The 12772-nt window shown below is 38.9% G+C and overlaps 1 protein-coding gene across 1 annotated transcript in view; it reads right to left on the bottom strand.

Moving 5' to 3' along the window:
- LOC142846753 (IQ domain-containing protein H-like) overlaps positions 1–12772 on the bottom strand; it is a 142114-nt gene that overhangs the window by 90855 nt on the left and 38487 nt on the right. The window contains exons 2-3 of the mRNA XM_075967570.1: positions 11378–11929; positions 10607–10673 (exon numbers count right to left, since the gene is read on the bottom strand). Coding sequence (XP_075823685.1) covers positions 10607–10673; positions 11378–11929 — 619 coding nt within the window. The remainder of the gene's footprint in view (positions 1–10606; positions 10674–11377; positions 11930–12772) is intronic.

Genomic DNA, 12772 nt, shown 5'->3' with positions numbered 1-12772 from the left:
AGACCAAATGAACACTGATAATTGCCTCTTTGCTTTGATGTCAGTGTTTAAACACCAGACAACATTTGAAAAGCAAATGAGTTTACGACTCATCTGAAAGTCTTTGTTTTATGCGTACGAACCTAAGAATCAGAGAGACAGAAGGACTAATGGGTGGCTGGAGTCATTTTAGAAAATAGAAAATGACTATTAATTCTCTAATAATTTAGAGAACCACTGGACATATGAAAGTGAACAGAGGTAGATACAATTTCAATGTTGTAAATATGCATTAATGTGATATTGTAACGCTTAAAATTTTGTGTATCTATAATTGCACTGTCTACACATATCTACATTCAGGAAAATGTCTTAAAAGACATATTAGCAAATAACATATATTGAGGTCATAAGAAGAAAAGGGAGATGCTTAAGGAATAAAGTGTAATTTAAAAACATATCTAGACCATTCCATGACCATACCTCTTTCAAGGTCAAGAGGCAGCATGAGATTTCTAGTTAAGATGATGTCCAATGTAAAATGCAAAAGACGTTTGATCACTTGGTAGCCATATGTGCAGTGTGTGAGTAGGTGTGTTTCATTCACATGTCTGAGGTCAGTCTTCCAACAAATAACCTGGCACCTCTTTTACCACTGATGAAGGATGCATATTAAACAGATATACAGAGCTTTGAGAACTTGTTACTTATCCTTCTGCATACACCCATTTTCTGTTAGCAGTCTCACATTATTATAGAGAACCACATGAAGTTACAGATATGAAGACATTTTGGAAATTTCAAAGTAGGTATTTTAATGTTATGAAGTATGGGCACTTCCAAAGCACAGGACACGTTCTGTGATAAGCAACGTGGACATTCTGTGACATGTAGTGTACACACCAGCAATAAAACAAAAGTTGGGAGGCAATTTTTCAGATTTATTTTTATTTACATATATGTATGCATATGTGTGTCTGTGTATGTTACATATGCAGGTACCCAAAGAAGCCAGGAGAGAGCATTGTATCCTTGGGAGTCACAGTCACAGGTGGTTATGAGCTCCCTGCTGAGAACTGAACTTGAGTCCTCTGCAGAGCAGCAAGGAGCAGCAAGTGCTCTCTAACTACTGAGCCATCTCCCCAGCCCCAGGGAATCAGTTTTTGGTTTTTGTTTTGTTTTAAAGCTAAGTTTATTTTTATATTTTGTATATCCATGAAGTAAATGTGTTGATAAGGTGAAAACTCTTAACAATGCTGGGAGCATAGGTTAAGTACAATGGTGACTTTAACCAGACAACGATCAACAAGGATTCTGGGGCTTCTGGGAGTTGAGCAGCATGTCCTGTGTCTGAGACATCATACTTTAGAATATAATGGTAAAGGTATAGTTAGGTCAAAGGTCATTAGGAAAACCAGGGTCTGATAAGCCATCAGCCTCAATCTTCCCCTGTTACAGAGGAGGAAGTCAGGGATTAGGGCTCTGTCCAGGATCACCTAAATCTATAAATTCTTATGTATTTCAGCCACTTCATGTTTTGCTCTTATGACCAATTTAAATAAATAACATACAAGAAAAGATTCCCAAATAGTAGCAGAAATAGACTTTTTATAATTTTTCCATGTTAATTTTCTATTTTTGTGATAGGCATCTTAATGCTAGAACATTTGGATATGCTAGGGTTCATGCTAAGTGAAATACAGTTGTTAACCACTGACCTCAAAATAAAGAGACAAATCTGCATTTTCTGGCTACACCTGGTGTCCTTAAGACTGAAGGGGGGGGCTGGAGAGATGGTTCAGAGGTTAAGAGCACTGACTGCTCTTCTAGAGGTCCTGAGTTCAATTCCCAGCAACCACATGGTGGCTCACAGCCATCCATAATGAGATCTGGTGCCCTCTTCTGGCCTGCAAGCATACAGACAGACAGAACACTGTATACATAATAAATAAATAAATCTTAAAAAAAAAAGAGTAGGGAGGGGGGCAGAAGAGTAGAAAGTTAGGGATGCCATAATTCAAGAAAGGCACAGGGCGTTACAATATACTGTCAGCCTTAAAGATCAAGAACCTTTGTGAATTCCTCTGTGGGTAATGTCTACAAGTTTGAAAGGAACCCTATTTTCTCATCAGGCCTCCAACAAAAATCACAGCTCTATTGGAACTTTTATTTTATTCCCCTTTAGACCTCTGAACCACTGCTCAGCATGTGTGCAGGGAACTGAGCCCGCTCTATGGAGCAGGAAACACTCCTAACTGCCGAGCTGTCTCTCCAGGTTCTATTTGCACTGTTTTTGGACACCAATTCTATTCACTGTCTATCTCCCTTTGCTTCCACTAAGATCCCCCCTTCTCAGGCATCCTGCCTTCCTTTTCACCTTTGACTGAAAGATGAAAGGGCCAAGATCTCTGGCACATGCTATGAAATCATAAATGTCCCCATCATTAATATGTATTAATATGTATTTCCTAATCTCAGCTGAGCCAAACTAAAATTCTCAAAAGGAACTTAATTTAAATGTGAGAACATTATTATTACTATAAGCACAAAACTATCCAAATACAGCTTCTTTTTATGATAGACCCTGTGTCTCACTACCCTTTCCTTTTCTTTCTTCCTTTCTCTCCCCAGTCTTTCCCTCCTTCCTTTCTTTTCTTTTTCTTTGTATATGGTGTATATGTGTGTGTGATATGTATGTGCCCATGGGGGGGGGGCATAGGTCAGAGGTTAATGTTGGCTGCCTTCTTCTGTTGTTCTCTATTTTATAAGCCAGGGTCTCACTGACCCTGTGGCTCACAGTTTTGGCTAGATTGGTGGTCAGTGAAGCCCTAGGCATCCTCTGTCTCCACCATCTCTCCCCTAGTGCTTGAGTTGCAGGTATGTGCTAGTGGGTCTGGTTTTTCATGTTTGCTGGGATTGCAGACTTAGGTCTTTATGCAGGAAGCCTTTAGATGCTGAGCTATCTCTCCCCACCACCACCATCACCACTCTGCTGTGTTCTTGGACTCTTTTTTCTGTCATTCTCTTGTATGCTTCATCTTCACTTTTTAAATTCTACCAATGTAGGTAAAAATTTTAATTTTACCATAGTAGGCTCCTTTGATTTCTTATTTACTCATATAATCTGTCTCTCCCCCATCACTCTAGCTTCTGTAACCAGACCACAGCCCAGAGAGCAGACACTTGAGGAATCTACAGCCAACCGAGTGAACAAAACGTGCCTGAAGATCTTGCTTGACGACTTAGTCACGTAAGCCTCAGTCCTTTCCTCATGTGTTCTCTTTACCCCATCCTTTCAACTCTTCAATTATCTTCTCTAGTCTAGAGAATTTGTGGTAAATTCAAAGAATGACAAGGTAGTTGTGTAAGATTTTCAGGGTCTTTCTCATAGAAAACCCAGAAGTGGCAGAGAGGGCCCTGTTTCCCTCTTCATTCTGGAGAAGCCTGCTTCCTTTCCTATGGCTCCTGTGATTGCCTGCAAACCTTTCCCAGCTGTTTCTGTTGTAGTTGTTATGTTTAAATAGGGTCTTTCTACATATTCCTGGTTGGCCCATGCAGACTGGGGTGGTATTGAACTCACAGAGATTTGCCTGCCTCTGTTTCCAGAAAGCTGGGATAAAAGGTGTGCACCACCATGGCCAAGTATTTCCAGATTTCCAGAATGTTCCATCTTGCCCCAAGTAAGTACTTGAGCACGACTGTCCCACTCCACATCAAAGGACGACACTGGTAAGCTGCCTCTCTCTAAGTCATTCTACTATTTTGATCTTTCACTAAATCTATGATGTTCATTGTTGGTTTCTCTGTACCCGCTTCTGCTTTCCCCAATGCTATGCTTTCACAAACACCAAACAGGTGATGCAAACTGCTTCTTGGCAACGAGAAGACTAGTTCTTCTAGCACTGGCTTTTCTTTTGGCGCAACCACAGAAATTAAGAATGCAGCCAAAGGCGGCTGAGACAAACTGGCTTGCCTCCCTGGAAGGCCTCCACTGTAGGAGCCTGTCACATGATGTTGATTGCCCTGTGGTTGACTCTAAGCTCCTCCTTTCTTTAAGCACTCTCCCTTACAGTGGTACTCAAAGCACAGGCATTGAAGATGGCTCCTGGTGACCAACTACTTGCTTAGCCATCCACATAAGTAAGATGGTCTGATGCAGTAGTTCCCAGCCTTTTTCCCATTTTGAACCGTAACTGGTGATGTGGAACACATCACATCCTACCAGTGGCTCACATTGTTATAACAGCTGTACTAGTAACTCCATCCCTTCTCTTCTCTCAGGAAAGCATGTTGGGTAGAAGCTGAGCAAGACAGACATTATTACAGAGGCAACCTGGAACTACTCCCACTGGTTACAAAAAGCATTGACATTCCAATAGTTAAAAATAAAAAGCTCCACATGACAGACCTCACAGATGACTGTGAAGGATCTGTTTCCAAACAGACTCACTGACAAAAGATGGCACTTTCTGTTGTTCCAGCTAAAACTCATGAATCTCAGATTATGTTCAGAGGCTCTGAGGGCACAGAGACCATTTCAGGGGCTCTCCAAGGTCAAAACTGTTTTCACAATTATTTTGAGAAGTTATTTGCCTTTTTTAAGGCAACCCGATCTACTCCTGAGAGGATGTTGAGCACCAAAGACACTCCACCTGGAGCCTTTCTTCTTGGCAGAACTGGCCTTTGGGCAAAGAAAAGCCCATACCTCGACCACAGACAGAGATACAGAGCGTGCATCAATGGATAAAACAGGACTGTCATATCCTGCCAAGACAGGGTAAGATAGTTCTAAAAAGTTTCTTGCCTTTAAAAATAGTATGTCAATTACGTTAGGCCTTAGCCAAAGTTGGTTGCCTCAACATTACAAATGAGACTTTGGGCGATTGCCCAGGTAGTCAGTTGTCTCTGCACATTTTGGAAGTTTCTCGATTGTACTTCCTGTTTACTCAAGTAATATTACTTCCCTTCTCAGATCTTTGATGGAGTTAAAGATTAGATAATTGTAGTTAGCCTCCTCATGATTTAGCTAAACTTAATTTCAATACATTATTTAGACTCCTTGAAATAGAATGCTTAGTAAAACTTTTGTTATGCGTTTCTTGCTTAATATTGCTTGTAATTTTATATTTGGTATCTGTTCATGTTGTATATAGTTGTATTGGGTTTGGTTCGATCTTGTTTAGATAAAAGGGGAAGATGATGGGAAAGCTCAACCAATCACATCTGGCTAGGGTGTGGCCACCTGGAGGCCAGGTAGAAAAACAGAAGAGAAAGGTGCATGCGTTCTCTATGCTGTGCTCGCTGGACCATTTTGGATTTCGGACCTCTCTCTCTATTAGCATGAGTTTCCCCCTTTTTCAATTATTAAAAATATAACTGTTGTTCTTGAGCTGGTCTGGTTATTCATTGCTCCAACCACTAACACAAATGCTTACACTGTAAGTTCTGAAACAGAGAATTTATTGGTGCACAGACTCCACGCTAAAGCCAACATGTAACACCTCTACTGCTAAGGTTAGTACAAAGTCAGAGAAGAATGTACACAATTATTTGAAAAGACTATAAAACATTCTTCCCTTTCCAAATATTTAATCTCTATGGGGTCGAATTTTCTGTTTCAACCTAAACAACACAGATAACAGACTAAATACCGAAACATGAGAATCCAGCCATGTTCTATTGAGAGATCTGCAAATTTACCAAACTAACCATGCTTTTTTTAAAAAAAAAAATGGTTGTTGTTTTTATACAAGTCAACACTGATAATGGGTTTATTAATTTGTTATTTTCTCAGTTTTAGTTTCCTTCCCCCCTTCTCTCTGTCTCTGTCTCTCCCTCTCCCAGAGGGAGGCAAATTCTTGCTATGAAGCCCAGACTGACTTCAAATTCTCAATCCTCCTACCTCAGCATCTTTAGTTCTGATATTACAATAACTACAACAAATAATGACAGACAGAATTAACTTAATGTTCTTTAGTCCAGTATCATTTGAGTTAAAGGGGAACTGAGGCAAAATATTTGAGAACCACTGAACAAACTTCAATTATTTTTTTCTTGTTTTATTTTCTTTCTTTCTTTCTTTCTTTCTTTCTTTCTTTCTTTCTTTCTTCTTTTTTTTTTCGAGACAGGGTTTCTCTGTGTATCTCTGGCTGTCCTGGAACTCAACTCTGTAGACCAGTCTGGCCTCGAACTCACAGAGATTCTCCTGCCTTTGCCTCCCTAAGTGCTGGGATTAAATGCTCAACCTTCAATATTTTAATGACAATTGTAAAGAAGATTTCAAAGATTAGATTTTAATTTAGTATATCAAACTTTTTAAAAGTCTATCCTAATATTAATCCACTTAATGAAAAGTGTATGAGCTTGTGACACTTAGAACCCTCTTCGGTGCCACTCCTATGTATTATGGTTCAGTGTTGGGCAAGACCACCCGGTTATCTTCATATTCTGAAAGCACTGGGCCAAGACTGATCAAACCTGTGGATAAGTGTTGACTTAAATTGCCTGTTTGAATACAACATAGAATTATATAAATGTGTTTTAATTTTAGTTTGTGCTATGAAGAAAACAAGTTTGTCTCTGTCTTATGTTAAAAGACCTAGCTATCTCTAGGAACAGCCATCAGGGAGATCGTGACTGTACACCTTTCTGACATGAAGATCTAGTGTGGCATCTCTATAGCTGATCTATGGACTCCATACCCTCTGCCAAAATATATGGGGAAGCCAGCGTGGACTGAGTGGGAAGGCCCAACTTCTTGCCCCAAAGTATAAGGAACAGACTCTATTGGATCTTTGAGCTGGTAACTGAAGAGTGAGAGTGGGGGGTGTGAGCGAGTGTGCTGAGCGGCTCTGCTTTCCACTCCTGGGGTGCGAAGGAGAGCAACTGCAGTTAGGAAACACCCTTCCCATCAGCCTTTGGGGTATCCTATGGTCATGTGCACACCAAAGCCTTCCTATCTTTTCCTTCAGGCTTTTGCAGTAGCACAGGCCAGCTGAGGAACGTTGTCTATGAACATTACCAAAACAAGTATTCACAACTTTTATGGACTGGAATATTTTGGAGACTTCTAATTGTGTTAAAGCCAAGAACAGTTTGCTGAACTAATAATGCCCAGAGGAAAAAATAAAATTATGTGCGTTGGCTTATCCATTAAATCAGTTGGGCAGCTGGCAATGAAGTAAAATATCACATGGAGGAAAGCACAAAACAAAGTGCTTCAGTGTCTTCCGTGTGCTTTCAAAGAGAGGGAGAGAGAGACTCACTGCTGAGAGCTAACTGGCCTACACTGGCCCCCAAATTCGGCTGGAACCTCAGAGCTCAATATGTGGCACATCCCACTTCATTGCAATATATTTTTTAAATGCCATGGATTTAGGAACAGCAACAATTGATGTACTGTAACAAAGAGGTGCAGGGGATAAGTTAAAAGTGGAGGAAATAACCTAACAAAAAACCGCAAGCAGTGTAAGTTGGCAGGCTTTATTTAGACCACTTTTTTTTTTCTAGAGAAATTAGGATTCTTTGTTGCAGTTCTTCTTTGACTGATAGATTATGCTTAAAATAGACCCTAGTTTTCTGTTCCTGCTATGAAGCATAGAAGATTATTTTGTTATAATTATATTTCATTAATAAAAATGATGAAAATATGCAATATCCAATTTAGAGATCAGCCTACATTTTTATCTTAATGAAATTACAAAGTCAATCAGTTTCTATGGACAATTAGTCATTTGCGATCCACCTTCCTTGCAGGTTAAAAATAGCTACAAATATTTGTCACTTCTAGGAATACTACCTGAAATTCTAACAGTCAATCAAATTTGTAACTCCCCTTTTCAAGGAGACTGCTCTGCAATACATAATGTCATAATATTACTAATTTCAAATTACAGATTTAAAAATACATTCTAGTATTTTACAGTAAAAATATCGCTGACAAGCCATCTTTTTCTGTATTTGGAGAATGCAATTACTGCTAGAGGTGCAAAACCAGAGCCCATAGTCAAATGTCTCCAACAGTAGTCTGTTATACACCTTTTGGTACTGCACCTTAAGGCCAAGTGAGTCTAGCCCCACCTGGCTGGTAGCATGATGTCATTACCTCGATGAGTGCCCCATTGGAAGGAGAAGTCGCACAGTCTAGAGAGGCTGGAAGTGTCTGCCTGAGCCTGAAGACCCTCCCTACTGATGGTGACTAGTGAATTAATCCACCTGCACTCTGAAAGCAAAATTATTATATTGAATAGGATGGGGTGGGTTTTTTTGTAATTGTTGTTTTGACTTTTTTTTTCAACGTACTTAGAAAAGAAATAGCTTCACTTTCATTTCTATGAACTGTTGCAGTGAGTATCTGGCCTGTAAGACAAAGAAGCCATGCTTTATTTGTCTGAAATCTGTGTATTCCCACAGGAAAGTGACAAACAACCAAACAAAAAGGTACCTCATATTATTAAAAAGAAAAAAAGTATATAGTTTAACAATTCTGCCTGTAAAGTAGGTGAGACGACTGTTTAAGATTAGTAACGGACTTTTAGGGAAACCTGAAGCACAGGCTGTGGAAACGAGCTCCCCACAAGGTGGGGGTGCAGTTGGCCTCCGTGCATGCTTCACTTGGAATGTGCCTGACCTTGCTCTTGTTTCTTAAAAATACAAGACTAGGAATTTTCTTTGAAAATTCATATTTCTATTGTTGCAAACAAAAAACAGTGCATTGGTGGAGATATCATACTGATTATATGCTTATTTACACTACATATGCACAATATGGAAGAAAACAGTTTTAATGATAAATTTAAAATCATGCTTTGTAATTTAAACCTTTATGATCGGGTCATTCTTCCCTTTGTTTTATATTTGCTAAGTCTTTGAAATGATGTGAGACTTACATTTGGAATTCCTGGTGCTGCCCTGTTTACAGTATTATGCAGGGTTACTTTTTGCTACTTTGGAGACTCCTTTGTGTCAGGCATCTCTGCAGAGTGGATGGCTTAGGGGGATTTTGTTTTTTGTCTTGGAGGGTGTGAAAAGTCGAGTGCAGGAGGGGGAAGTTTGTGGAAATGACAACTGCAATAACCTCATGCATATTGACATTGAAAAGTAGGGGACAGATAGTGCTTTTCAACAGTGTAAGGTAGGGCCCCACTTCTGGTTCCAGCTCTGAATAAGATACAGAAAGCAAAACGAGACCCCCTGCACACTAACAGGCCAAGTCTACAATTAGTTGCAGAAGCAAAAGCTCTTGCACCTTATTCTAAGGCCCCAAGTCAGTTAATTGGGTCTTCAATTAGCCTCTCGGGTTGTAATCAATTACAAGTGTAATTTCTGTGTGTGAGCGTATTTTGTGCAAAAGTAGTCTCACCAAAACCAAAGCATAAGTGAGAGCAAGATTCAGATCTGTCTTTTCTCACTGATAGGCACAGAAGAACAAAACCAAAGGCTCTGTGCAGTGCCAGCATTTCCTCGCCAGCTCCCACAAGCCCTGGGTCAAAGCACATACTCTGTAATCTAGGAAAGTCTGTTTATTACTATTAAATTTTTACTGATTTTTTTTAAAAACCTTAGTTTCAGTTATATAGTAATTATAATATTTTCTTTCATATTACTGTTTAGATGTGATGTTTCTTTACCACACGCCAGTGTTCAAACAGTATTTCCACATCTGAGCACAAGTTGTAGCCTAGGATTTTACTACACTAGATCATTGGCTGTGCTGCTCTACTTAAAAGGCCTTAACAAAGCACTAACAGGTAACATTGAAACCCAGTGGGTTTTGCTAGTTGTCAAAACTCTACTAAGTCAGCGTAAAAAAAAAATCCAGACTTATTCAAGAAATTTAACAGCCTAGGTAGAGGCAAAACAAAGCAAAACAAGCAGCCAGCAAATGCAAACACCCACAGTAACTCATGTCTGAAACAAACTTCCAGCACAAATTTCTGGATTTCCCCGTGTCACTTTGGCATACCTATTTTACCACTGCGTTTCAGACAACAGCTTTTAAGTTCCCCAATTCATAAATGTAATTAAATAATTACATTAGTGCTAATTAACATGAAACTGCAGATTATTTAAGCGCAAAAAACACTATTCAACTTCTTAATTATTCTTGTTCACACAGCATTTCCTTTTGCTCAGGCGCCCTAGGTGCAAATAAAACATCCCATCTGCTCGCAATTAGAACTAAATAATTTCAGAGAATGTAGCTTATCATTTTGACTGCACATTTGATTAAAAACAGTGTACAAGCAATATCCTGGCTATTGGTGTAACAGCAACAACACACACAAGCCCGTGTTCTTCCATCATTAAAGAGGATCCAAAACATTATCTGTTATTTCAGGGGGAAAAATACAACTTTTTAGTTCATTTCATACAGATGAAAGCGAATTACAGCAAATCACCTCTCCACTGAATAGCAGCCCCCACATAATGACTTTATTTGCTTAATCCCCAAATTAAACGCCGTTTCGAGCGAGGGCCCTGTGTTATTACTCTCATCATGTCGAGAACATTTTCCTGCCGAGACCAATTTGAATAAAACAAGGGGCCTTCCTTGAACTCAATCAAGGAGCCATAATGTGGTGGGTAATAGAGGTTGCTGATAGATTTGCAGGCAAAAGTGTTATACCTAATGATGGGATATGGATAATAGTCCTCCTGGAGGTCCTGATGCGACTCCAGTTGGCTGCCAGATGCTGAAAAGCAAGAAGAGCATTGATCAGTGACAGGAAGCTGTAGTGGATTCATCTAGTCAAACTTCAGCTGTTTTTCCACTGTACAGTTAAGCCAGGCATAAATTATATTAATTGATTTAATTACATACTTAAAACATCTTCCCCAATTAATTTAATTAGGTGGCTACATGATGCTACTGGCAGGGGAAGATTAGAGGCAGCTCACTTAATTAACAGAATATGAATGAAAAAAAGAGAAAGCAAACATAAATGAAATTGTGAGCACTAATTAAAAGGCTGTCTGCAAACTTAAATACTTTCTGACAAAGTGGTGACAGCAATGTAGACAAGTGAGGATTTTTTTCTAGCAAATTAAAATGTCAGAAGGTGTGTAATATACATAGATATAGAGAAAAGGTAGTGCAGTTAAAACATTGACTTTCCAACACAACTACTACAGTCAAAACAAAAAGAATTTTCTTTTATAGAAAAATTGCAGCAGATTTTACAGGCATATAAGCCAGACTCTGAGTTAAGACTAAAACATGCTGCACAAACAAACAGGGTTTGTGCATCTTATACTGAGGAGACTTATAGATGAAGGATGCTGGGCAGGCGGGTGACTGGAGAGGGAAGGGGAGATAAAGAGACAAGTTATTGCAGTTGTTCAAGCAGGAAATGTTTAGAAAAAGAGGTCTGCTTTAACAGCTGGCAGCCTGGTGCACCTTGGCTCGAATGCGGAAATTCTCCAGGTGTCTCTGACGAGATTCCTTTAGTATCTTCTTTAGTCTTGTCTTGTGGCAATATAAAAGCCACGCAAGGGCAATCACACCTGAGGCCCACTTCTTCTGGCGATAACAAATGAAGAATTTTCTCGCCTTATAACATTTCCATGTGGCTTGGATCTTCATGGCAGCCACGTTCTTTCCATCTTGGCCCTGATACCTCCGTCCCGGCAGGTTTAGCAGCATTTGGATGTGAAGCGGGTTCTCTAACACAGACAAAACGTCATTTCTGGTGAGCTTATTCTTCAGCTCAAATTCTGGAAGCAGGGCCACCAAACTCTTCCCTTTTACTTTGGCTTCCGTTATTGCATAGTCCTTGAGAAACTTCTCGATTTGTTGCAGGAGAGAAAAAATACTTCCCCAGGCTAAGCTATAATGTGCCTTGAAGGCTAAGAAGTCTGGAGCGGTCTTATCTACGGTACCATCATAAATGATAAAGTCATAATCCCATGATGACTTCACAGATTTAGCTGGTGTAGTAATTTTCAAGGCCTGGGGAAAGAAAGTTTGCCAGAAGTGAAATATCTTGTGATTTTTTTAAAGAGTGTGATCAACACATATGTACTAACACTTTGCAATTACCACTTAGTGATGGGAAAATATGGCTACTAGGGTTGATTTTACATACGTGCATCAGGATGTCAAATACTGTCATTAAAGTAGTTACCAGGAATATCTCAAGAGATCAGGAAGGGCCACTAAACTGCTACAAAAGTATTTCTACATATATAATATAAATTTATATATTTTTATATATTATATGGTGATATATTCCTGTTTATAATATATAATGATCTCTTTCATTGAGTCACTTATAACAGTTATATATAAAACACATCTTTACATATAATGATATATGTAAGATATATTTATCTTTACATATATGGTCACTGACCATACCAAAGGAAACTAAAAGCAGAAACTTTTATGATCTGTTTCCTTAAGCCATTTAACAAATTATATATACAATACAGATATTTATCTTTATTATTATATATTAGTATAGTTATTAATTATATAAGTGTATAATATCTCACAATTATTTTTCTATGCACTCATAGTCTTAAATAGCTATGCTGCTGATCCCTTTTTCTTAACTTGTCATCATCCCTAAAACAGGGAAGTACCCTATTTTATGTATAAATGTCCAGAGAAATCCTCTAGGAGTGCGGTGGGGGGGGGATATTTCTTTTAAATATTTTTCTATATTAAAAACATCATGAATTATAAGTTCAATAAAATCAGAAGAGATTTGGATGACAAAAGTAAAACATAATATTATCCTCACTTAAAATAAAGAAAACCAAACCTGGGTCTGGTGGCATAGGCCTGTCA

The sequence above is a fragment of the Microtus pennsylvanicus genome, chromosome 3 (genome assembly GCF_037038515.1).
Source record: "Microtus pennsylvanicus isolate mMicPen1 chromosome 3, mMicPen1.hap1, whole genome shotgun sequence".
In the NCBI taxonomy this organism is placed as follows: Eukaryota; Metazoa; Chordata; class Mammalia; order Rodentia; family Cricetidae; genus Microtus; species Microtus pennsylvanicus.
Note: the sequence above shows the minus strand (reverse complement) of the source record. Positions and strands in the feature narration are given on the sequence as shown.